The sequence below is a fragment of the Clarias gariepinus genome, chromosome 17 (assembly GCF_024256425.1).
Source record: "Clarias gariepinus isolate MV-2021 ecotype Netherlands chromosome 17, CGAR_prim_01v2, whole genome shotgun sequence".
Lineage (NCBI taxonomy): Eukaryota > Metazoa > Chordata > Actinopteri > Siluriformes > Clariidae > Clarias > Clarias gariepinus.
The window spans coordinates 7,299,402-7,323,105 of NC_071116.1; the positions used below are offsets into that span (position 1 = coordinate 7,299,402).

General features: G+C 38.5%; 1 protein-coding gene across 2 annotated transcripts in view; it reads left to right on the forward strand.

The window, feature by feature from the left end:
* The window catches only part of cntnap3 (contactin associated protein family member 3), a 163,375-nt gene that overhangs the window by 75,548 nt on the left and 64,123 nt on the right, over positions 1 to 23,704 (forward strand). For both annotated transcript variants that reach the window (XM_053516446.1, XM_053516447.1), the window contains exons 6-10: positions 2,877 to 3,037; positions 3,539 to 3,676; positions 6,975 to 7,236; positions 7,414 to 7,557; positions 16,478 to 16,643. In XM_053516446.1, the coding sequence (XP_053372421.1) occupies positions 2,877 to 3,037; positions 3,539 to 3,676; positions 6,975 to 7,236; positions 7,414 to 7,557; positions 16,478 to 16,643 (871 nt within the window). The remainder of the gene's footprint in view (positions 1 to 2,876; positions 3,038 to 3,538; positions 3,677 to 6,974; positions 7,237 to 7,413; positions 7,558 to 16,477; positions 16,644 to 23,704) is intronic.

A 23,704-nucleotide genomic window follows, 5' to 3' on the forward strand; every position in this document is an offset into this window, starting at 1 on the left:
GCTTTAATATTGTAGGATGTCAAGTGGGTGTACTCTGAGAAATATTAAAAAATGATAAAACAGTTACAGTACATTTAGACAGAATTGTCTGGAAATAGTTAGAGTGAGAAGTCAATGTTATCCCATGAGGATTTTGGTTTTGTGTCAGGTCCCCAACAAATATTCATAACTTCCAAACAGTTTGAACAATCTTCTCCATATTTTTTCGCACCATGTCTCCCGGCTGAGCGCTTTTTTGTGGGAGTGGATGCAAAATTGGGCAAGAATCGACAAGATACAGTAGATTCTGAGGTTCATGATTGGGGCTGGTTTTGACGTGATTTTTTTTTTTCAACCTAGTAAAGATTTTCAAGCTGTTCAACGTGACATGTCTTGTTTTCTGATTTAACCAAAATTGAGCGAGCTAGAGCAGAAAAGATGGGATAGGTTGTCTCCAAACAAATCCTCATAACTAGAAGTGGTGCATCTTTTTTACTCACAAGAGTTTTCTTCTGAGCACTCTCTCACAGAGACCTCCGTTTTGATATGCACTATTAAAACAACACATGCCATGTATTATAGGTCTCCCAGTGCACAAAACAGGTGATGTCACTAATTAGTTCTCGCTTATTTGGCTGAAGAGTTGTGCTAATTAGAGTCAGCAGGTTTAGATAATGGATGGAGCAAATATGTGCAGGAGTTTCACTTTTGAAGTAGGTGTGTCTACCTTTGCACAAAAGTTCCTAAAACTGGGGAATTCTTAAGTGAATAGTGAACTTCTAATGGCATATTCCTGTATATGACCTTAAGGAAGCAAACAAGAAGGCAGAGATTGAGGGAGTGACACCAGAGTACTGCAGATGTCTTTTTGACTCTATGCAGAGTTTTAGAGTCATTTTTTTTTTCTTCGACTCAGCAGGTTTTGAAAAATAAAGGAATATTGTTGGTATATAATACTGTTGGAATATAATGTTGGTTTGGGGGTAGCAATTTTACTGTACAAAATTACATTATCATTACAAATTATTCTTATGATCATAAATGTTAATATTTAAAACAAATTTTGAGGATGTCATTAAAACATTGAATATTCAAAACATTGGGCTGTGCTCCAAACAGGCTGATTGAAAACCATTGGTTTGATTCCTTAGAACAGCAATATCAAGCTATTCTCCATTGATGTGCATTGGTGGCTAAGTGATGGGTTTCTTGCCTGCCATGCAAAAGGCACAGGTTCGATTCCCAGTCAATGTTCAAACCCCAGCCATTGGATGCAGTGCCGGTTCAAAGTACGGATAAAATAGGAGGGTTGCATCAGGAAGGGCATCCAGTGTAAAATGTATGCTAAGTTGTTGTGGTTTACTGTGGAGACCCCTCGACAGGCGCACCCGAAAGACAACATGTGCAATAATAATAGTAAATGCTTTTCATTATTTTTATTTTTTTACCCAATGTTTTTTGCCAATAGACTGTACCTTGCTAACTTGGCATGGCTGAGGGTAATTGGGGCAGGGTGCTAGCTGCCGTGTTGTGTACAAACGAGCTAGGAGCTGCCTGTTATTAGCTAATGCTGCTGTGATTGACAAACCACCCTTCTGTTTCAAACCCTCCCACACGGTCACTCTCACCAGTGCTTTGTGCTTTCTTGAACTACTGAATATTTTTGGCTGCCAGGATTTTATTTGCTTACGGATTTTAACTCTGCATTCTCCATTCAGCAAATACAGATAAAGTAAAAGTCCAACACAAGCCTTTCTGATAAGTCAAACATAAAAAGCGACACATTTTTAGGAAAAGTGTGCATGAATGATCGAGGTTGGAGAAGCATTAGGCTGCTTGACTTCATAATTTTGCTAAATAATTGATGCATTTTGAAGCCCAGTGTAATCTGAGACACATCCCCGGCTGTGCGCTTTAATAACCGAACGTCGTTCTTCCGTTCCATAGCAATATGCTGGTTAGTGAAAATTTAATACAGTTGCCACTGGCGGTGGAGTTCAGAATTGAGCCATGCTTTCAGGAAAACTGCAGGCTGAGATTGTGTGCTGAGGGGAGGAAAAGAGTTTATGAGTTCCAGTCATTTGGCCTTCATGTTTCATTGATCACGGCTGAGTCGTTGCCTGGTGCCGGGAAGTAATTGTTATGGATTTGCTTTCTGTATTGTTGTTGTATTTTTTGTGGTTTGAAGAAACCCAACCACCATTTATGACTTTAAGTTAAAGTCTCCATATTGTAATTCTTGCACAAAACAATAACATAAACAATGTTTTAGATATGAAAAGTCTTTTCCTCGGCCATGAGGTAATGTGGAAGATGATAGGTTACACTAATACACGCTAATGCTTTCTAAAATGATTCACATTAATTAAACACCCGAGTACACTCTGACTGGAAAAAAGAAAAGATTTAAGGAGAACTATTATGCAAAATCTACTTTAGTCATTTTAGATATTTAGATGGGTCTCCAGTCAGTCCGTTTTTTGTAATGGCCAGGGTTTTAACAAGCTAATTAGGTTTTCCACCTGTTGTGACCTCATATAAGAAGAAATCCTCCCTCTAAGTGAATCTGGCCGGTATTCAGGCTTGAACATTACCACACACACTTTGGGTGAGATTCTCTGAGATTGATGTTAACCTGTTGTATGAATAGTACGATATAGCTATAACGTCAACATTTTAACACTTCCCTAAGGACGTTTTTAAAGCATTTTTGTCACGGTTAACAAAAATGACTTGGCTTATGTTGGACAATGTTAACATGCTGATATTACTGGGCAGCATGTACCTACGCTGTATATGTATGTTTTTACTGCTTCATATCTTTCCTCTGTTCTGCAGTACTCTTTTGAAAAAAAATAAATAATCACAGCCCTGTTATTTCCCTTTTTGTTTCACAGGCAGTTTTCACACTGAGGTATCACTTGGCAGCCTGCTGGACGACCAACACTGGCATCGTGTTAGCATCGAGCGACTCCGAGGACATGTCAACTTCACCGTGGACAAAAGCGCACAGCAGCTCCAACTCCCCGAACACCAGAGTCACTTTGTGATTAACGAGGTGCGCCTCCAGCAACCAGTCTAAAGCGTCTAACACTCTCACAAGCAGCCTTGCTCGAGCTGTTTTTCTCTCTTTTTTATGCAAAGCCACACACATTTCATAAGTTGATTGGGGAGGGGCGTAAAAGGAAGCACGAGGGCTGTTTGGCTCCGAATCCGAGTTGATCACTGTTTAATGTGCTTCGTTATCGAAATGTCTGTTTTCATCAGCGGCTCAGTTACAGCCACAACACAAGTTTAATTTAATTTTTTTTAAAGATTTAATTCATTATATACCGTATATATATATATATATATATATATATATATATATATATATATATATATATATATATATATCTATTAATATGAAATGAAATCAGGGCTGCACTGTTAAGCTTCAATGCGCTCTCTCAACCCATCTGTCTTTCTGTAAATGCTTCTTATAGGGAGGATTTCTTCTTATATTCTTGTTTAGCAAAAGCATGGGCTATTTGACATCAGACTATTATTCTTTCACAAGATCAGTTTCGGTGGCGTTTTGGCTGACGGGACTCAGGGAGAGAACTCCAGGACGAACTTCCATGGCTGTCTGGAGAACGTGCAGTACAACGGCATCAACGTGATCGACCTGGCCAAAGAAAATCAACTTAACATGGTGGTAAGCTGGGATTCGAGGATACTGAGCGTTATACAGGTGTAGTCAGTGATTTTTAACTCAAAACGTTAACATTAACTCAAAACACTTTTAAACGTTTTCATGTTTGTGTAGCAGTGGTGTTGACCAAAAACATCCAACCAATCAGGGCAAATGGCTATCTTGCATGTCAGTAATTTGTCCAGGAAAGCCTGTCTTTTTCAGACATTTTTTTTTGTGGATATGGCTTTACATAGTCAGTTTCTGTTGCAATTTTCAATTTGGATACAAATATAAACTCACTCTCACTCATCATCATTACCACTTTATCCTGTATTCAAGGTCGCAGGGGGTCTCGAGCCTATTCCCAAAAGACTTAGGGCACAAGGCGGGGTACACTCTGGACAGGGTGCCAATCCATCGCAGGGCACACAAACACACACTCGCGCACACAAAATTTTAAACACGAATTAACCTAACCTACATGTCTTTGGACTGTGGGAGGAAACCGGAGAACCTGGAGGAAACCCACCAAGCATGGGGGGGCATGCACACAGAGTCGGGAATTGAACCTGGCCTGGAATTAAACCCGAAACCTGGAGGTGCAAGGCGACAGTGCTAACCACTACACCACCCTGCCACCCAAAGATTTAAAAAAAGAATAATAAATAAATTAAAATTTATAATTTATTAATTCCTTGACCCTGTCTACCATCCATAAACATGGAGCCTTGCCTCCTGGGATCTATCACACCAAACATCCTTCTTCCATGTTAATTCACTAGCTAGCTACCTAACAGAACGTATTGGTTGTCAAAATCTTGTGGTGTTTTTTATTTGGCAACGTTATGGGAAAAAATTAGTATTAGGTTATTTTAAAGAACTTGTATATGAAATGATGTTGGAACAATGATAGTTACACGGTGATGGGATAATGCTGAACGAAATTTGAAAAAACAAATGACTTCAAAACAACATCAATACCCAACCGATGGCGTGAGCTTAATCACACTAGTAAATGTACTGTATGTACTATTCCTGGTAGTATTAACATGTTACGGGACATGTGACAGGAGATACATACATTATGTGCAGGAAGCTATTGTGTGCATCCTAATGTCTGATTGGACTTTTGGACTTCCTCCCTCTACCCTGTTAGAAACTAAATGGACCAATTATAGGGTCAGACTTTGTGCAATTGAACATTAATCTCCATAAATGTTTCGAATAAAAGTTCAACCTTTGTGGTTTCTGAGGTTGTAGTTGTACCGTTTTGTTTGGGTCGTTCATTCGACATTATCTCAACATCAACCGTTCTATCAAAGTCATTCTAACTTTTAAAAACAAACAATCTCGTCTCATGGATCAACGTCAATGGATATCATCACATGTCACAGGACTCATCCAACATTAGGGTTTGACATCCCAATTCCTTCTTTTGTAGTGAAATTCTTTCTATGCTGTCCTCCAATGAATGCCGCTAAAAAAGGAGAAAATAAGCATGAAATAAAATAAAATCAAATAAATAAATATGGGTTATATATATATATATATATATATATATATATATATATATATATATATATATACAGGATAAACATAGAATTAAAGCCAAAATGTGTGAAGTGTTTTTTATTTAATAAAATACAATAAGCATGGTCAAAGTCAAATTTTCAGGTCACAGCAGGAAATCAGTTAGATGATCTTTTTATTTTTTATTTACTTTGAAGAAAGTATACTTCATATAAAAAATCCCAATGCAGTAACTATCAAGCAAAACCAAGAACTGTTATAAATCACAATTTTCAAATAAGAAAAGCGTGTCTTCGTAAAAAGTACATAATATACACTATATGGACAAAAGGATTTGGCTAATGCAATGACATAATGCAATGACATGTCATCCAAATACATGGATACTTACTTACTTTTCTTGTAAGGCGTTCCACAAACCTTTGTAATGTTTTCGTGGGAATTCATGCTCATTCATTCTGTAGGGCATTTATGATGTCAGACAACAAAAAGGACGAGAAGACCTAGCTCGCGATCTCCGTTCCAGTTCATCCTAACGGTGCTGGATGGAGTTGAGGTCAGGGCTCTGTGTTAGGGCCAGTTAAGTTCTTTTACACCAAACTCATCAAATCATGTCTCTATAGTTCTTGCTTTGTGAACTGGGCCACAGTTATACTGTAGTTGGAATAGAAAAGAGCCTTTCTCAATCTGATGCTTCAAAGATGTAAGTGTAGCATTGTCCAAGATGTCTTGGTATGCTGAAGCTTTAAGATTGCCCTTCACTGGGGATAAGGGCCTGATTGAAATACGTAAAGTCCATAATTAACAGGTTTGGCCAAATACATTTGTCCATATACTGTACACGAGATAAATAAAATGGGTTTAAATAGACTGACTGATTAAAAGAAAACAGATCAGGTGTAACTCATTAGGAGTTGCAGACAGCAGAAGGAAAGTGGAAGGCCATAAGAGGGAAGAAACATGATAGGGAGAGAAACAGGGAGGATGTGCCCGTCATAAAACCACATCAGATTCTGTCAAATTAATGATTCTCGGCAGTAAAGATGGAGGTGCAGGGAACTGAGCCACTGTCTATAGAATGATTTTTTTTATATACCTTTACATTATTTGTATTAATACGAAGAGCGTTGGGCCAGTGGGGATGTCGAAACTCAAAACTTAATACATTAACAAATATCTCACATTATATCCAGCATAATCTGTTCAGATTTATTTCATCTGATCTATTTCTTATCCTTGTCGTACGTTACTTATTGAACTGATATGATTATCCACGCTTTTCTTTTTTTTTTTTGAAGTGAGATGTGATTCGGTCTGCCAAATCAAATAAGAAGTCTTTAGTTTGTTTTTTTTCCTTTAAAGATGATGTAATGCGTACTATTTTGCAATTGTCTGTTAGCTAATACAGACTATGCTTACATCACTCACTGCTTATTATTATTATTATTATTATTATTATTATAATTTTTCCTGTTACTTCTGTGCCCTGGGGAATTAGAGATGAAGGCAATTACAAATCCTTTTAATCACGGATTTAATCAGACTCATGGCGGGGGTGGTGGTGGGGTGATCAGGAGGAGGAGGGGTATGTGTGTGTATGCGTGTGTGTGTGTGTGTGTGGGTATGAGGTAGAGGTGGGGGCTTCTGGTGCATAATTTAAAAGGCAAACATCATAATTCACATCCCAAGTAATTAAGTTTGGAAATTGTATTTGCATGAATAACGACTTCTAATCTTGGGAGAATTATAAATACAGGACCATTTAGTTTCTCACCCTGTGTGACTCTAGGGAAACATCACATTCGGCTGTGTAGAAGCCGTCAATGTACCGTTGACGTTTGTGAGCTCGGACAGTTTCCTTCAACTGCCGTGGACCTCGACGCGGGACACGATGTCAGTCGGGTTGCAGTTCCGGACCTGGAACAAGGCGGGCCTGCTTATGACCTTTGACCTCCAGCACCAAGCAGGAACCATGTGGGTTTATCTGAGTGAGGCGAGGGCAAGGATGCAGGTCCACAAGGCTGGCAGGGTCATGGCGGACGTCACAGCAGGTCAGAGGTTATTAATTACAGAATGTGGCTGTAGTAATGGTAAAATGTAGGTTGTTTTGTATTTTTGAAAAGTAAATATGTACTTTTGGTAAGTAATTATATTGCAGCAATGTATCCAGTTGTAGGTCTTTGTAGTAAAGACACTGTTCATTTTTAACGTCAGTAATTCTATTCCAGGATCAGCTCTGAACGATGGCCAGTGGCACTCCGTGGACCTGCGTGTCCGCCGAGGTCGTCTGATCCTGGCTGTGGACAAATCAGACATGTCCACCATCACCATAGCCTTTCCTGTCGTTCCTGCCAATCAGATCTTTTTCGGAGGTAACTCTAACATCTAGACTGTTGTTTTCTAAAGTAAAGCATAACCAGAAAGTGTGTGATAATTTGATCGTGTTACAGTACAATGATGAAACTCACAAATAAATGTTATGAAGGTTATTCGAGTTATTGAGTGCATATGGGTATGACAAGTCTGTCTTCCTGATATGAAGAGGGTTTAATGGTTTAATCCAAGATAGCAAGATGAATAGCATTGATATCAATACCAAGAATATTACTGTACATGTTTAAACAACGAGCCTGACATTTAAATGACATGCATTAAAAGGGTTTTAGGAAATTATTTAAAAGGCTCATAATATCAAAAATTAACTTTATTTCCATTTGAATTGTTAGATAAAAAAGACATTTTATTAGATCATCCAACATCTTTTCTTTTTTGTGTTATCTGATAAGATGTCCTTTAGACCTTTAGTGGACGGATTCGTCTAAACCACGTCAAAGTTGTATCATGGACTTTTCAGTTTTTAATAGATTTAATGTTGTTCAAAGAAAACATCCTTTAAAAAAAGGCTTAATCAATTGAAAATTGATAAAGATCATTTTCCCTTTTTTTCATGTTTCTGCTTATAGACTGCATATCTCTACTGTGGATCTGCATATCTTCTGTATATACAGTACAGTACACTCCCTGGCCAAACTATATTGCCATTTGGATTCAATAAACTGTAATCACTTAAACGTTCAGTGTGGCCATAAGAAAACCACTTATTAGTGAGACATAAGGAAAAAGGCTTTAAACTCTGGACAAATAGTTTAAGTAGGTCATGTGGTCTGTTGAGTCCAGGGTAAGAAGGGAAGCCCATGAAGCGATGCATCATCATGCATGTAGTTTCCATGCTACAAGCCTGTGTTACTGTATGATCTGGGGTTGCTTCAGCTGGTCAGGTCTAGACTCAGCAGCGTTATTGTATGTGGTAATAAAAAACAGCCAGCTGACGACCTGAGTGTACTGAATGACCAGGATATCGAGTGGTTCTACAGTAGGAGCATGAGGAATTATTTTTACACATAAATTGGCCAACATTAAGAATCTTCAGGATGTTTCAGATCGAGTTTTCCATCATCAATACAAGATCTTGGTCAAAAGTGAATGCAACTATGGATGTAAATAAAGAATATGACGGTGCATAGGGTTGTTGAAAAAATGCGCCCAGTAATCTAGACTTACTGTAAGGATTTTTTGATCTGGTAGTTTGCATAATAGGAAAAAATGACTATATTGTAGCACATGAATTCAACTGTGACTTTTAGCTTTTACCTGCAATAGGTTTGGTTTTGCAACTGAACTAATTGGGGGGTTTTATACCAACAGTTAGTTTGACAGTTTTCTTAGTGTGTAGATTTATTACAATTAAGATCTATTGTCCATTTAAGTTTCACTGAAATATATAGAGAGAGTCTAAGGGGGGAAAATACTTATGCAAGGCATTGTATTATAATGCTGATAGATTTTGCTGTTCCTTGGTAAAATTTCAAGCTGCCTTGTGGTCATTTTAAAAGGCAAGAAAGAACTCGTTTGCTGTGTCGATGTTCCACAGCATGAAACATACAGTAATAAGGACAGGAATGTAAAAGGTAATAACTAAACATTGCAATTGTTGTCAAATTGTTGTCGTTTTTCAGAAGAACAAAACGCATCATGAGGTGCTGTTAGTTATTGCATCATGGCATCATAAAATATTCCATCATGTTTAATGTCCTGTTTTATTCCTTACTTAAATATTGGCTCCCAGTACAGTGCATGAAAGGTACATTATCACAATGAGCAGCAGGCGTGGAGAAGTTGGGGGGGTTAGAAGAACAAAATAACGTTTGTGACAAAAATAGATTTGTTCCACCATGATGGAGTCATCCAGGTGATTTAAAATATCTGTTTGTAAAAAAAAAAAATAAAATTGTGCGGTGAGTCATCACGCGTCTGAGGAGCTTCATCAGTTCTTCTCCCGGGAGATTTCTTAACATTCAGCAGAACTTGCGAAGCAACACTAATGAGTTCCAACGCAGGTTTGATACTAAAACACTACCGCAAAGTTGCCTCGACTTTTACTATTAAAGTTTTTTTTCGGTGAAATACTTCCCAGATACGCTGCCTGCTGCAAAAAACACAGAGATTCATTTACAGCTCAAGCTGCTCAAGAGAGATCCAGTCTCCCAGCATCTCTTCCATTCTGTTCGCTCCTACAGAGAGCGAGCATGTGGTTTAATTACCTTTAACTCACTAATTGGCGGGAGCGCCAGCGGCGTCTCAGCACCACACAAGGGATCGCGTCGAAGCGCTGCTCCGTTCGCCAGCATATCCTCACTTTTTTTTTTTTTTTTTTTGCCCTGAAGCTGAAACCGCACGCTGTAAAGGATCACGCAGAAAATGAGATTTGCCAGAGCAGGGCTTTAAATCATTCAAGCCCTGCTGCATTATATCAGAACATGTCGCTATTTATTAGTAATATGGACTTGGCCACTTTTTTTCCTTTAGGAATAGCAGTGCATAATTTTGAGATTAATCTTTTTTTTTTTTTTGATGTTGTTCACCAGAACGAAAAATGAGCCTCTGAAGGGACGTTTGCAAAAATTGTAAACAGCTGTGTTTGATACGTCTAATTTTAACCGCTACAGGTATACTAAAACGTCAGAATGTAACACTTACAACTAAAGTGTTTGTGTTATACTAAACAATTAAACGTCCCATATTTTACCATTTCATTGTCTTTGTACCATTTCTTTGTAAACGAGATCCTGGGCTAAACGACAAGCTGGGGGAGAGGATCTTCTTTTATGAGGTCATAATAGGGGAAAATTTACAGTGGTTAATCAATCGGACTGTAGGTCCTACCGTCGCCGCGCTCGGCGGTACCGTTTGGCTTTGTGCGTTTGCTGGCTTTTACCGTTGAGTGGCGCTATATAACTACAGACTGACGCCTCATGCCTTAGTTCATTCTCTGCTGGATTAATGAGACACGGAGTTTTAGAACTGCACGTAGTAGCGGATAAAATCAAGTAAAACATTGTAGTTAAACAAATTTATAATCACAGAACTAAAATGACGATACAAATGTAGAATTTAAATTAAATTAAATCTTATTAGGATCAAATTTAAACAAAATAAAATGTTAACACAGTGAGCCTTTAAATTTTATCATGTGTAATTAGAAAAGACGCGTGTAGGGTTTTGTGTCGTCTTATATCTTGTGTTCTTTAAATTTATAGTAGATTTATTAACTAAAATAAATGACCATAAAAATTATAACATTGTCAGGACGTTCTACTGCGTCAGCTGATGTTGGTCATTCAGCCCCGCTTGTGTTTGTGCGTTATTATAAGAATGAAATGCAGTAGACTGTTATGATCTGTAACGGATTCGACCCATGTTGCACGGGCGGCACCATAAAGCACGGACACGAGGAGAGGTCTTACGGGAAAAGGGTAATTTATTTAGGCAAAATGGGGAAGGAAAGTGTTGAAGGAGGGAGAATGGAAAGAATGGGATAAAGGTTGTGCATGTGCAGTCCTGGGGGCTGTGCCACACTGGCATGCGGGCACACAGCTGACGATAAGTGTTGGTGCGAGTGGCAGAACTGAGCACGCGGAGGCAGCGCTCCTGCACGCTCCCTCGTAACGGCGCTTCTCCCGCTGTCGATGGCCGGCGCGAGTTCTCGCTGACGCAAAAACCTAACCACACTTTTCCTCTTCGGCAGCGGGGCTGCGAGGGCGGGCACGGTGCGGGAGTGAAGGTGCCGCGGGAGCTCGCGCAGCTCTTTCTCGCGCTGTCCTCAGCGCGGAGATCAAAGGGCGGAATTCTAGTGCCCTTGTTTAAAGCGCCTGGGCCGCGTCACATCTCCCCACTGACATGCTTTTTTTTATATTCTCCATTACATCACGTACTTCCCAGACCTCAGACAAACCTCCGCGCCTTGCTTTTATAATGCGGAGCAAGCCCGAGATCATATTAACGTTAATTATCGCCAGCCGGCACAAATAGGCGGCTCCCGTCCATTTGCTGCCTATTCAGGGAGCCTACGGAGTGAGGGAGTAGTTATAGTAGATTTGGGCGTACACCCATCACACGCGCACGCCGTGGCAGATCATCATAATTGTCCTAAACTTGTATTTCATAAGGTTTTCCGAGCGGTGGGAAAAGCGCAACGGGGGTCATTATTTACTATTAAACATTAAACGAATTTACAAAACTTAATGCGTGCGATTAAGCGCTGATTCTACGTAGGAAAGTAAAGAAGAGGATCCTGATGCTCAACATTCCGGAGACCAAACCCCATTTAAATTAAATTAACAAATATTGCATGTAAATAACAATAGCCCACGTTTAAAACAGCATTTTATTTAGATTATAAAAAAATAATCCTGCATCTGTTTTAGGTGTTCCAGCTGCCACTGTTCTAGAATTTAAATTAAATCAAATCTTATTAGGATCAAATTTAAGCACAATAAATGTTAACACAGTGAGCCTTTTGATTCTATCACTTGTAAGTAGAAAAAAAGCGTGTATGGATTTGTGTCCTTATTTCTTGTGTTCTTTAAATTTATAGTAGATTTATTAACTGAAATAAATTACCATAAAATTAAAACAGTGTTAGGACGTTCTACTGCGTCAGCTGATGTCGGTCTTTCAGCCCCGCTTGTGTTTTTGCGTTATTATAAGAATGAAATGCAGTAGACTGTTATGATTTGTAACGGGTTCGACCCATGTTACTCAAACAACTCAGTTCAGGTGTAAGTAAATGTCTGTGCTGTTTGGGGGAGGGACGTGCTAATGATTTGGTCGGCTCTGTGTGTGTGTGAGAGAGAGGGGGGTGTCGCGGTGGTTGATTATTCAGTGAAACAAAGGCTCAGCTGAAAAATGTTAGGCACATCAGTCACTTAACCCCCAATAAAAGGTATTTGAGTGTTATGATAGTTGTAATATAACAGATGCGCACTGAATACTAAACCAGGCACGGAGATTAATGAACCAAGATAGCCCCCATACCCGTTTAAAAAAAAATAAAAAAAATAAATACCAAATAATATTATTGTGTATAGACTGATTAAAAACAATGCAATTTATGCTATCATAAGGAAAATAACAAGTTCTTCCATTCCAATGATTAAAAAAGGTAACAATGTCAACTTTAGAATCTAGAATCCAGGAGATTAAAATTACACAAATTGAAATCACTGAAAGTCTCCAGAAGAGCCTCAGATTCAAGTGGTTTTTAAAGTGTGGAGAGGTCCATTACAGTTTCTCTGAATGTATAGGTGAGAACAGCCGATTCACACCTGGGGAGGGTGAATCATTTGTATTTGAATGTTGTCTGGCATTGTAAAGCACTATAGTGACACTAAAAGAACAACCCAGGATTAATAGGAATTCTTATACTGCATAAACATTATTTAGCACAAAAAAAATTCCTCGCGCTCGGGAAAACTATGCGTGCGGTTGAGCGCTGGTTAGACTATAGGAAATTAAATCGGAGGGTTTTTATTTAGACTATTAAAAAAATAACCTGCGTCTATTTTTAGGCGTGCCAGCTGCCACTTTTTAGTTAGAAGTTTTCAATACAAAGCTTATAATGCCCACATGACATGACGGAATAAGGCACGGCTGGTGATGATTGGGGTTTGTTGGGTTACAGTGGATTTTACTACGCGGTGTGAGTGCAATGGCCATCCGTCTGCTCGCGCTGACTCTGCTCTCCGCGGATGGCCCCCTCCCACCTCTCGCTCCTTTGAAGTCACCGGGGCGCATTCCATTTGCCCTGCTTGCATGCCGCACTTCCGCGTTGTTGCACGCGCGCTGCATACACAGCGCGTAGTAAAATCCACTGTAGCCCAACAAACCCCGAGTATTTTATAGCGCGGAGTGCAAGCCCGGGCAACCATAGTAACGATAGCTCACCAGTCATGTGTAATTCTGCGGTCCCGCTGCTTCTCATGTCTGAAGGGGAGGCCGCCTAACTAGTGAGCGAGGAGCGATATTGATTTGGGCGCACGCCGTGACAGGCTGAAAAAATTGCTGTCAGATTAATGTGCAAAAACTATATAATAAAACTATATAAGACTACATGCCTTTATAAGACTTAACTTTTATTTAAGCGCACTCACAATAACGAAAAAACGTTGTGATTTTGTAAGTGTTGTGATTTTGTAAGTGTTGTAAGCTGCGCTGCTCTGTATTGTTTTTGGTGAACTTGAGCGCGTCAGAAAATGAACGCAAACGTTTTTTTTAAAGTCTGCTTGCTGTTTTCCCGACGCGTTCATAATCATTAGTCTACTTCTGCCGGTGCGCTCTGGAAAACTTAATGCATGCGGCTGAGCGCTGATTAAAACTATGGAGTAAATTAATGAGGAGAATCACGATTCTGAAGTCCTGAGCCCAAACTTCATTTAAATTAAATCAACAAATACTATAAGTAAAAAAAAAACAATAGCCCACGTTTAGAAACCGTTTATAAATTCTTTCCGACATGAGTTGGCCCGGTGTTATGCGCAGAGCGCCGGGAGATTTCCTGAAGCTCAGAAATCACTGGGCATTTTTTCTAAATAGCCGCTATCTTTAACAACTGATGGAGGTTTTGAGCTGTATACACATGCATTCCTGCCTAAACAACTCTTAAAACTACACCTGTAACACAATAAACAGTAATATTTCAAACATTCTGCAGGCTGATATTTGGAGAAAGGAAAGAATAATGAATAAACCAGTTGTTGGGTCAAAATAACCCAACCAGGTGTTAATTTGTAAACTACATCTCATATGAGCCAACATGAGCAACCCAACAATGTGTTTAAAGTACCTGAAATAATCCAGAACTTAAATAACAATAAACAGATACAGAGATACGCTGTATAACGGTCACTGTTGTATTTACGGCAACGAGCGAAAATGTCACTTTGCGCCACCTGGCGGCCATTTTACGAATGACTTTGAAATGCAACTGATTTATTTTGGCCGCTGACGTTTTCACGCGGCGGTGAGCGCGACGGTAATAACCATTCCAATTGATCAACTACTGTACTTGGCTTGTAATAACAAAAAGGCCTATACAATAGAAATGACTAAAATTAGTGTATTTTGCATAATAGGGCCCAATTAAATGACATAATTTAGGGATAGAGTGTACTGTAATAAATGCTCAAAGGTCTGCTTGTGAATGTAAAGCAGTGGGTTACTATGTTATTGTTCGTAAGGTGGTGGTTTTAAGCCTTAGCACCGCTTTAAAAAAATATTTTGAAGAAATAATTGAATTATAATAAAAAAAAAATACAAACTCATTATGGGGACCGCCCACCATGCAAGTTCTATTCATCTTTAAACCAAAAGAGGGCAAGTCCTAAACTGGAAGGGATGCTTTTGTAGGTTTTTCTGGAGCCAACAGGGCCAAAATCGGCCTTGCTTTCTAAAAGCTGATCATGGATATCTGTGCAAGAATGAGCATGGAAGAGGGCATATAGCATCAATCAATCAATCAATCAATCATTAATTTGTATAAAACCTTACAGCAACCAGGGTGTTTTACAGCATTAAATCAAAATAAAACATGAAACTAAAAATATGAAAAGCCATTCTAAATAGGTGTATCTTAAGTTTTGCAGAAAAAACAAGTTTTACTATATTTCAGATCTTAAATTTGAGGAAAATGCTGTATATTGAAATATTGTTTTATTTCCTTCACTTTTTACTGTTTGAAAAAAAAATGTTTTTAGGACCCTTTTTCTTAGGACGTAGACTTGCTGAACGTTCTCTCAATCTTTTAGGGGTTGGTGTTTATGTCTTCATTAAGAAAGATGGTTAAATGCTAAATGATGTTCATGATGTTTTCCGAATCTTGTTCTAATACAATGCAAATAATCAAAGGTTAATATTCATACCATAATACCAAATCATTTCTATAGTAACAACTTGACCTACAGAACAGATTATGTATGTACCCTTTTGTTTAGTGAATAAATTGTTTAATCCTTGATTATACAGCTTTCTTTATGGAGTTTATTTGACATTTACAGAACAAAAACACATAGGTAGGTGATTGAAAGACTATGTATACAGTAGATGCTTACAGTAAACATCATTCAACCATTACATTACGAAGGCAAAATATTAAGCCAAATATTGTTTAGGTTCTGCTTCTGCTGGTGGAGCAGCTCTTGTCCTTTGGACATAATTCCACAGGACCTCTGGGGTTTCTGGCAACGAGTGTTGGTGGATGGGTTAGTAGATCGGACTTGTTTGTCTGGCGTATCCCACGGATGCTAGTTCGTATTGAGATTTGGGCTGCTGGTGCCTTTTTGTTATAACCAACAATAATCTTTTTTTGTGCTAAATTGGCTTTTCTGCAATCAGACCAGACGAATCAGACTAAATGAGCCTTTGGTGCTCATAATCATGTCACTAGTTATTAATCAATGTTTTTTTAATTCACCTGGCGATGACGTTAGTGTTTGGGCTGATGGGTGTATAATAGCACAGGAAGTTGTTTTGTAGAAGTTCGACTACATTAAAGATGCATTTGACTTCATCATGCAAATATAAACTTCATTAATTAGACAAACATTTGGCACTGAATATTAATGTGACAAGTTTAGAGCAAGCTAAATTAGGCTGAGATTCTCATTCAATCGTTCCTGCTCAGGGTACATGCAGTAAACGTTTCGAGTGCAGACAGACGCAAAGGTGGCTGATGCTGACATAAAAATTTTATGACTTTAATTACTAGTATGTCCCTTAAGTCTACTTATCTCAGGTTCATCTGTCTAAATTCAGAGATTCGCCCATAAGAGTTCATTTTTTTGTTGTCATTTACACAACACTTCTTTTCTGTTTTATTTTATTATTTTTTTCTGAGCTACTAAACCACAATGCATCTGGTGGAAGTCTGCTGACTCATTCCTCTGCTTTTACCCCCAGGATGTCCAATTACAGATGATGGATGCAGGAAGCCCTCCAACGTCTTCCAAGGATGTATGCGCCTCATACACCTGGACGAGGGACTCGTGGATCTGATCAAGGTGCAGCAGATGCTTGTCGGAAACTTCAGCGACCTCCAGATGGACATGTGCGGAATCATCGACAGGTACGGAGCGATTTTTCATCCCGCCACTCGGGTTTTAGGCACGCCCGGGTTCGTTATGCAAATGCAAACTTGCGCTTCATTAATTAGGCGAAGAGTTGGCGGTGAATATCAATGCGCCCCAGCTAAGAGCAAGCTTTAGAATTAGGCATGGTGTTGAGAACAAGGAGGAGGAGGAAGAGGAGGAGTGAGTGACAAAATGATTGTGCCTAATATACATTTGTTAATTTTTTTCTTCATATGCAACCAGTGCAAGTCTTTTCGTTCACCTCGGTTGATTTATTTTTGTTTTGCTTTGATTTTTCCATTGAAAGGTTCCACTGGAGGTTTGCTTCGACTGATGTTCTTTTCCATTTATTTGTTTTGTGCTTTGAAGAAAGGTGAACAGATTACTCGGACCAAGCAATTCATACAAGAGCAAAATCAGCAGCAGGAGTCCCATGTGAAATTTCAAAGTTATTGTTTGGTGGATGCTGGAGTTCGGACAAAAGCGCCATGACACTGTCTACACTAATAGATCTGTCTGGCCCTCACACCAAGTCCAGATTATATTGTTGCATTTTATTTAATATTTTTCTGTCACACTCTAAACCCACTTTAATAGGAATACCTCCGCCAGGACAACCTCAGCAGAAAAAAGTCTCATAGATATGAGTGAAGAACTTCACAATGTAACGTTCGTGTCAAACATCACAACAGTGGAAAAAGTTTCATTGTTGACCCTGGCATGGTTGCCGAATGGACTGGTTTGAGCATTTCAGAAATCTTGTTGTTCTGTGATTTTTACACCCAACAGTCACAACAAAACAAAAATGAGACAACACAAAAATCATCCCTGTTTAGAAAAGTCAAAAGATGGTTTAATGGTTCAAATTGTTGTACAAACAAGCACTCTTTACAATTGTGGTAAATAAAAAAGCAACAGATCACGGCAGGTATTAGGTATTTAAGGCATTAGGTAATTAGGTAAATACAAAAGTAACAGTCAGTTGTTGTTTTTAGACATAAAGGTCAGCTGTTCTGGACCAGTACCTGTTCCAATATTGTAGTTTTTGCAATTGCAGTATTGTCGAGTGCATTTGCAAAACCCATCAAGCACCATGATGAAACTGTCTCTAATAAGGACCTTCCCAGCAAAGCAAGACCAAAACTTAAAGTTCATTTAGAGTCACCAGCCTCGGAACTCACCAATTAACAAACAGCATCATATTAGAGCCGTTATAAAGGCTTTACAGAGCATAAGAAGCAGATACATCTCAATATCAACTGTTTAAAGGAGATTATTGCATATTTTGGATGCCTCCAGCATTGTTTTACAGTATAGAAAGTAATAAATATATGCCAAAGAAGACTATAGAATTAGAAGTTTACCAACACTCAAAAGGGTATTTTTCCATTTGAGGTGGTAAAATGATGCAATTCTTCAATAATCCTACAGGTAGTGCCCTCAAAAACTGTTCACAGGTTGGCCGGCAGCAGAGCATCCTGTGTGATAGGAGCACATTACATTCAAGGTTTATTTAGAATTGTAACAAAATCTAAGGAGAAAAAAAAACAGAATTGAAAATTGGTATATTTATAAAATCGTCAGACTTACCGAATCGAATCAGAACCTAGGTATCGTAATAATATAATATTGTATCAGGTGGCCTTGGTGATTCCCATCCCTACGAGTAAACGTAATTTATACATTTATTATACTGTATATAAACTAATATTTGTAAGTTTTTACGTATAAAAGAACACTTATTTTTAGCTACATTTGTGGCTTTTCCTTGTTGTTCATTTTGGCTTAAGGGATCCATCTGCATCGTGATGAATTTCCGCTCCTCTGAACACACTCATTCACAAACACAGTTTGACGCATGCACTATATTACACAATCATCCATTTTGCACTTCAGTCATTTTGTCGTACGTTGCTTTCAAAAGCTGTGCATCTCTCGAAAATCTTAATAATTTGATCATATCATGTATTGACTGGTTTGTGCAGTAGAATAACATCAGGCGTGCTTGTTTTTTAACATAAAAACTCCCTGATCATTAGAGCTGCTGTGTGCACGCGAGTCATTTACAAGCATTGCCTAACAGAAGGCAAGAAGGCAGGCAGCTGGCAGACGGCATAAGAAACCAAATATAAAAGCGAAAATGGCACCAGCTTCCGTCTCGGTCGTTATTGTGTTCAGGGTGCACAAATTTAGGACTGAAATCATCTCGGCAGTTGCCTCCTCTCATTAAAGAAAGGATTATTGAGTCCGCAGGCGAGGAGGAAAGTAGGCCAAGGAGGAGTAGGAGGAGAGCAGAGATGAAAGAGACAGGGAGATTGCGTGATCCTTACATTCAGGGTAATAGTTATTACCTTTGAAAGAGTACCACTGGTTTTACATGAATAATTGCACGGCATTCTGGGATAGCAGCTGGCAAGCCGGAGAAAGCATTAGCCCTAGCACTTGAAAATGTTTTAGTGTCTCCTCAAAGCCAGATCTCTGTTCAGGATCAAGGGCACACTCTTAAAGCTAGCAATCATCTTACTGCGAACATCACTTTCTGGGGTGCCATTAGATTTGCACATGTCCATGTATCTTGATCCATTTTATACTTCAAACATCCATTGTCATGACTCATATTTTTTTTTTTCCTTTTTAAGTACATTTTCGCAACCCTGGTACCTGAACGCATCCACCCCTAGAAAATTGTCAAATATTTTGACTCATAAGGTCACTTTGAAAATGTAGCTTAAAAAATGAGGGTATGGCATTAGCATGCATGTAACTATCTACTGTGTGTGTGTGTGTGTGTGTGTGTGTGTGTTTAAGTTCAAGTAGGCTTTTATTGTCATTTCAACCATATACAGTTTAGTACACAGTGAAACTAAACAAAGTTCCTCCAGGACCAAGGTGCTACATAAAACATAAATTAACAAAAACTAACTAGCTAACTAAGAAACCTAAATGGCTGACTAGCCGAGAAAAGACAGATTGACATTTTTTAAGTAAACTATAGACTATAAACTACAGTAAGTATGTTTTATACAAAAGAAACAACATGGCTTGTGGTCTCTTTTGTGTGTGTGTGTGTGTGTGTATGTCTTTGCTAATTCTATGCTAAGCTAAACCTCAACCATGCTGCTTCCAAACTTAAATAGCAATAGAAAACATATAATCAGATGCAGCGTTAATTATTTTACACTGCTGAGTAAAAGTATTTGTCTCTTTCTATTTTTTTTTCTAGGCAGCATATTTGTCACATTTAAATGATTAAGGTCTTCTTACAAATTTTAATACTGTATTACACAAAGATAACCAGAGTAAAAAAAATATATATAATTTCAAAAATGATGATTTCATTTTTGAGGGGGGAAAAAAGCTGTCCAAACCTGCTTGCCCTGGGTGAAAAAATAAACGAAAATGTAATTAATCAAATTTTGGGAAAGTTAAATTTCTCTTGACACACCCAGGCCTGATTACTGCCAGATCCCAGACCTGTTGAATCAAGAAATCACTTAAATAGAATCTGTGTGACAAAGTGAAGCATGCTAAAAGATCTTAAAAAATCACCCTCCATGCTGCTCTTGTCTCTAAAGAAAGCCAAGAACAGATTTTCCCTTAATTAATAATATAATCAGTTAAAAACTGCATTTTGTATTAGTACTTCAGTTATCTTGATGTAATAATAAAAATTAGTTTGATCCGAATCATTTAGGTGTGACAAATATGTAATATTTATATTCATATTATATATATGATATTTGGCATCCTGGTGTACTGAAATGAAAATTCAATCAGGAAACCATTAGTTTTTTTTTTCTTCCCCAAGCACGTAAATATCCTTCTGAGTAAAGCATAGACTCACACGTGATCCCTGAGGTGGCAGAAATGAAGGCGAAAGGGGAGCGAAGCGAAAACACACGACATGATGAAAAGGTAACGTTGAGACGGAGCTGCTGACTAAGGCGACACATCGTCAAGGTGAATATTAGCCCGGAAAGATTCGAAGGCAGATTTGCATCTTGTACACATTTTGTTCTTACTCTAGTCGCTTTCTCTGTGTACTTGTGAGGTCCAGTTCGCTCGCTGAGTCAATAGCTGTTGTTATGCGAGATGATGAAGCCGATAAATACAAAGCGCCTCACGGGAAATCTAAGCGTGTGTGTGTTTTTCACATGCTAGCAACCCCTGAATCACTTCAGCCTTACCCTAATGCAATCAAATGGTCAATAAAGATGTCAAACAGCTACACACACCTTCCGCCATCTATCTGAATGTAACAAATTCTCAGTTAAATTATATACTCCAGCTCTTCTTCCCCCCCTGCATTTACTACTTCTCCCATTATGAGTTGCCGCAGGACTCTCGGCCTCACCTTTATTTCCGGAAGAGGGGAAAATTCTCGCTTAGCTGCCTCACAGGGCTGCCTCATTATTTCTGCAAATGGAACGAGAGAGTGTGTGCTGCGCTGCAAGGTGATTTTATTATTTTTTTCAGAGCCCCACAAAGTCCTTTACACTAAAGAGTGCTGATAGAATTGTACCTCTCTTAGGTTGTCGCATCCAATCCTGAGGCTTATCTATTACTCCTGCTAATTGGCCTTAGCTCAGATCAGGATGTATTCTGAATTTTGTTATACAGTACGTGTACTTAAGGAGGATTTTATACCCAAAATTTGGTTTATTGGTTTATTGGTTTCGTTGGTTTGTTTTAAGACCAAATATTTTACATGAAAAAGTATAAATTTATTACAAACCACTATCAATTATCACATTTATTGTCAGATTTTCAGTTCCAATGTTTCCTAGACATTATTCCCTATCATTTAGCATACCAAAATAAATATTAAACTATGTACAAAACAATTATGTCGCCTGATAAAGAAGCTTAAAATTCCATGGCTTCACTCAGTCTCTGGACTTTTTTTTTTCAGTCTCTCTTTTTTTTTTTTTTTTTTACATTCTCCCATAAATTTACTTTCACATTATTATATCGCCTTAAAATGACCTTAGGTATTAAGCATTATTTTTCCAGACAAATTTAGATTTTAAAATTCCGGTCGAAGATTGGCACGCACACCACAGCTTCTCGCATACCACACATTCCTTAGTGTTGTAATGTCACCTCTCGGTTTCATTTTCTTTCTGAAATACTACCATAAAATGCATCTTAGCTACCAAATGACATTACTGTAAGATGGTGTTTGCGTTGCAAAAAAAAGGTTCTATTCCCAATTACCTATGGACACCATCATTTCATTGTTTTGTTTAACTAAACTACAAATACAAATGCTATTTCATTTCTCCTCTTTTTCACATCTCCTTTTTTTTAAACTTCTGCAACTGCTTCTCAAGAAACATCTGGCAACCTCAGAGACGTGAACTGCATGCTAGTGAAGCTGATAAAAAATTATAAAGCGAGTGCAAAACCTAAATCTAAATACCTAAATCCTGAAAGTGAGGCTATAAAATGTAATACATCCGTTAAAATAAAAACAGTAAAAAAAAATAAATAATAAACAGTACAGAAAAACCCAAGGCTCATATACACCTGATTTAACTTGTGAGTAAAATTGTGAATTTGTTACCTCAAATGTGTGATTATAACTGTGATAGGGATTTAAATCCATCTGTTTTTGTTGTACATTGATGTCCAATTTGCATATAAAAAAAGCCTGAATTGAAACGACTGCAAATAAACATGAACGTTTTTACAAATCTCAAGGCCGAAGTGGGACAGTTGGCATGTTGGCATATCGATAAAGACCAGATGCAGAGATAAAAGCCGACGGTAACATATTTTTGGCACAGCGAGCGTGTGCGTGCCAGGCTTTTCATGAGAGTGTTTATTTGTCTGCGGGGGAAACACTGGAGGGTCGCTCTCACACGTTAATAACTCAAAACGTCGCCAGCCGTTTTAGTGCAAAATGCACACACGTCATGGTTTTTTTAATAACAGAAAATGGGAAATGTAGCTCTGTTTATGCCGAAAACATAATTACAAAATATTAACAATGAACTGCGATTTGTGTCCTGCAACAAGCCAGGAATTTAACGAACAGACCTGCTTGAAAATATATTTTCCATCATTTCTTAGGTTTCCAGACCTAAAAAAACCCACGCTGTATTTTCCTACAGTAGCACAACCCTAATAGAAGGCGTAGCTACTTACTTTAGTAAGTATTTTACTTTACTTTACTTGGTTATTCCTTACTTTTTATTCACACTCCGGAAAAGAGATACAGACTGATATTGCAGTATGTAGGCTTTATTCAGTATTTAAAAGCTTTACATTTTGTTACACTTTGAGATTCCAGTTATCAAGTATGACTTTGCACTTTATGGATCATTTCTGTCATCTCACACCATCAGGGAGTTTCCTCTGGGTTCTTTGCTTTCCCCCCACAAATCCAAAGACACACATTGTAAGGTTGATTGGCCTTTCCAGATTGCGCATAGTGTATGGTTGTGTGTATGTATGCCGGTAGGTCGCCAGAGGTTGTGGTTCCAATTAAAGTTACTTCCTCCTGCAGCAATGACCTTTGGCATTAAGATACAAGTAGTCCTAGCCAACCAACCAATGTCATCTTGAATAGATGGATGGATGGATGGGTGGGTGGATGGATGAATAGATGAATGGATAAATTGGTAATAACTGACCCCTGTCCACCATCGAAAGCTCCTACAATGCACACCTGAGCATCTGAACTTGACCATGAAGGAATAAAAGAAGGTGGCCTGGTGTGATGAATCATGGTTTCTTTTATTCCATGTGGACGGATGTGAAGAAGGCAAGCCAGCAGAGGTGCTGTGCTGCTCTGGATAATGTTTTGCTGGGAAACCTTGGATCTTGGCATTCATGAGTACCTCACAACTTGCAGGACTTAAATGATCTGCTTCTGATTAGTGGCAGATACCACTGCATACCTTCAGAGGTACTGTAAAATGGAGTTCATGCCTTGAGGAGGACTTACTCAATATTAGGCAGGTGGTCATAATGTCTAATTAGAATATTATCTAGTACAATAGCAAAAACTGTATCTTTTTTTGGTTCTGAATTGCTGCAAAAGCACTACAGT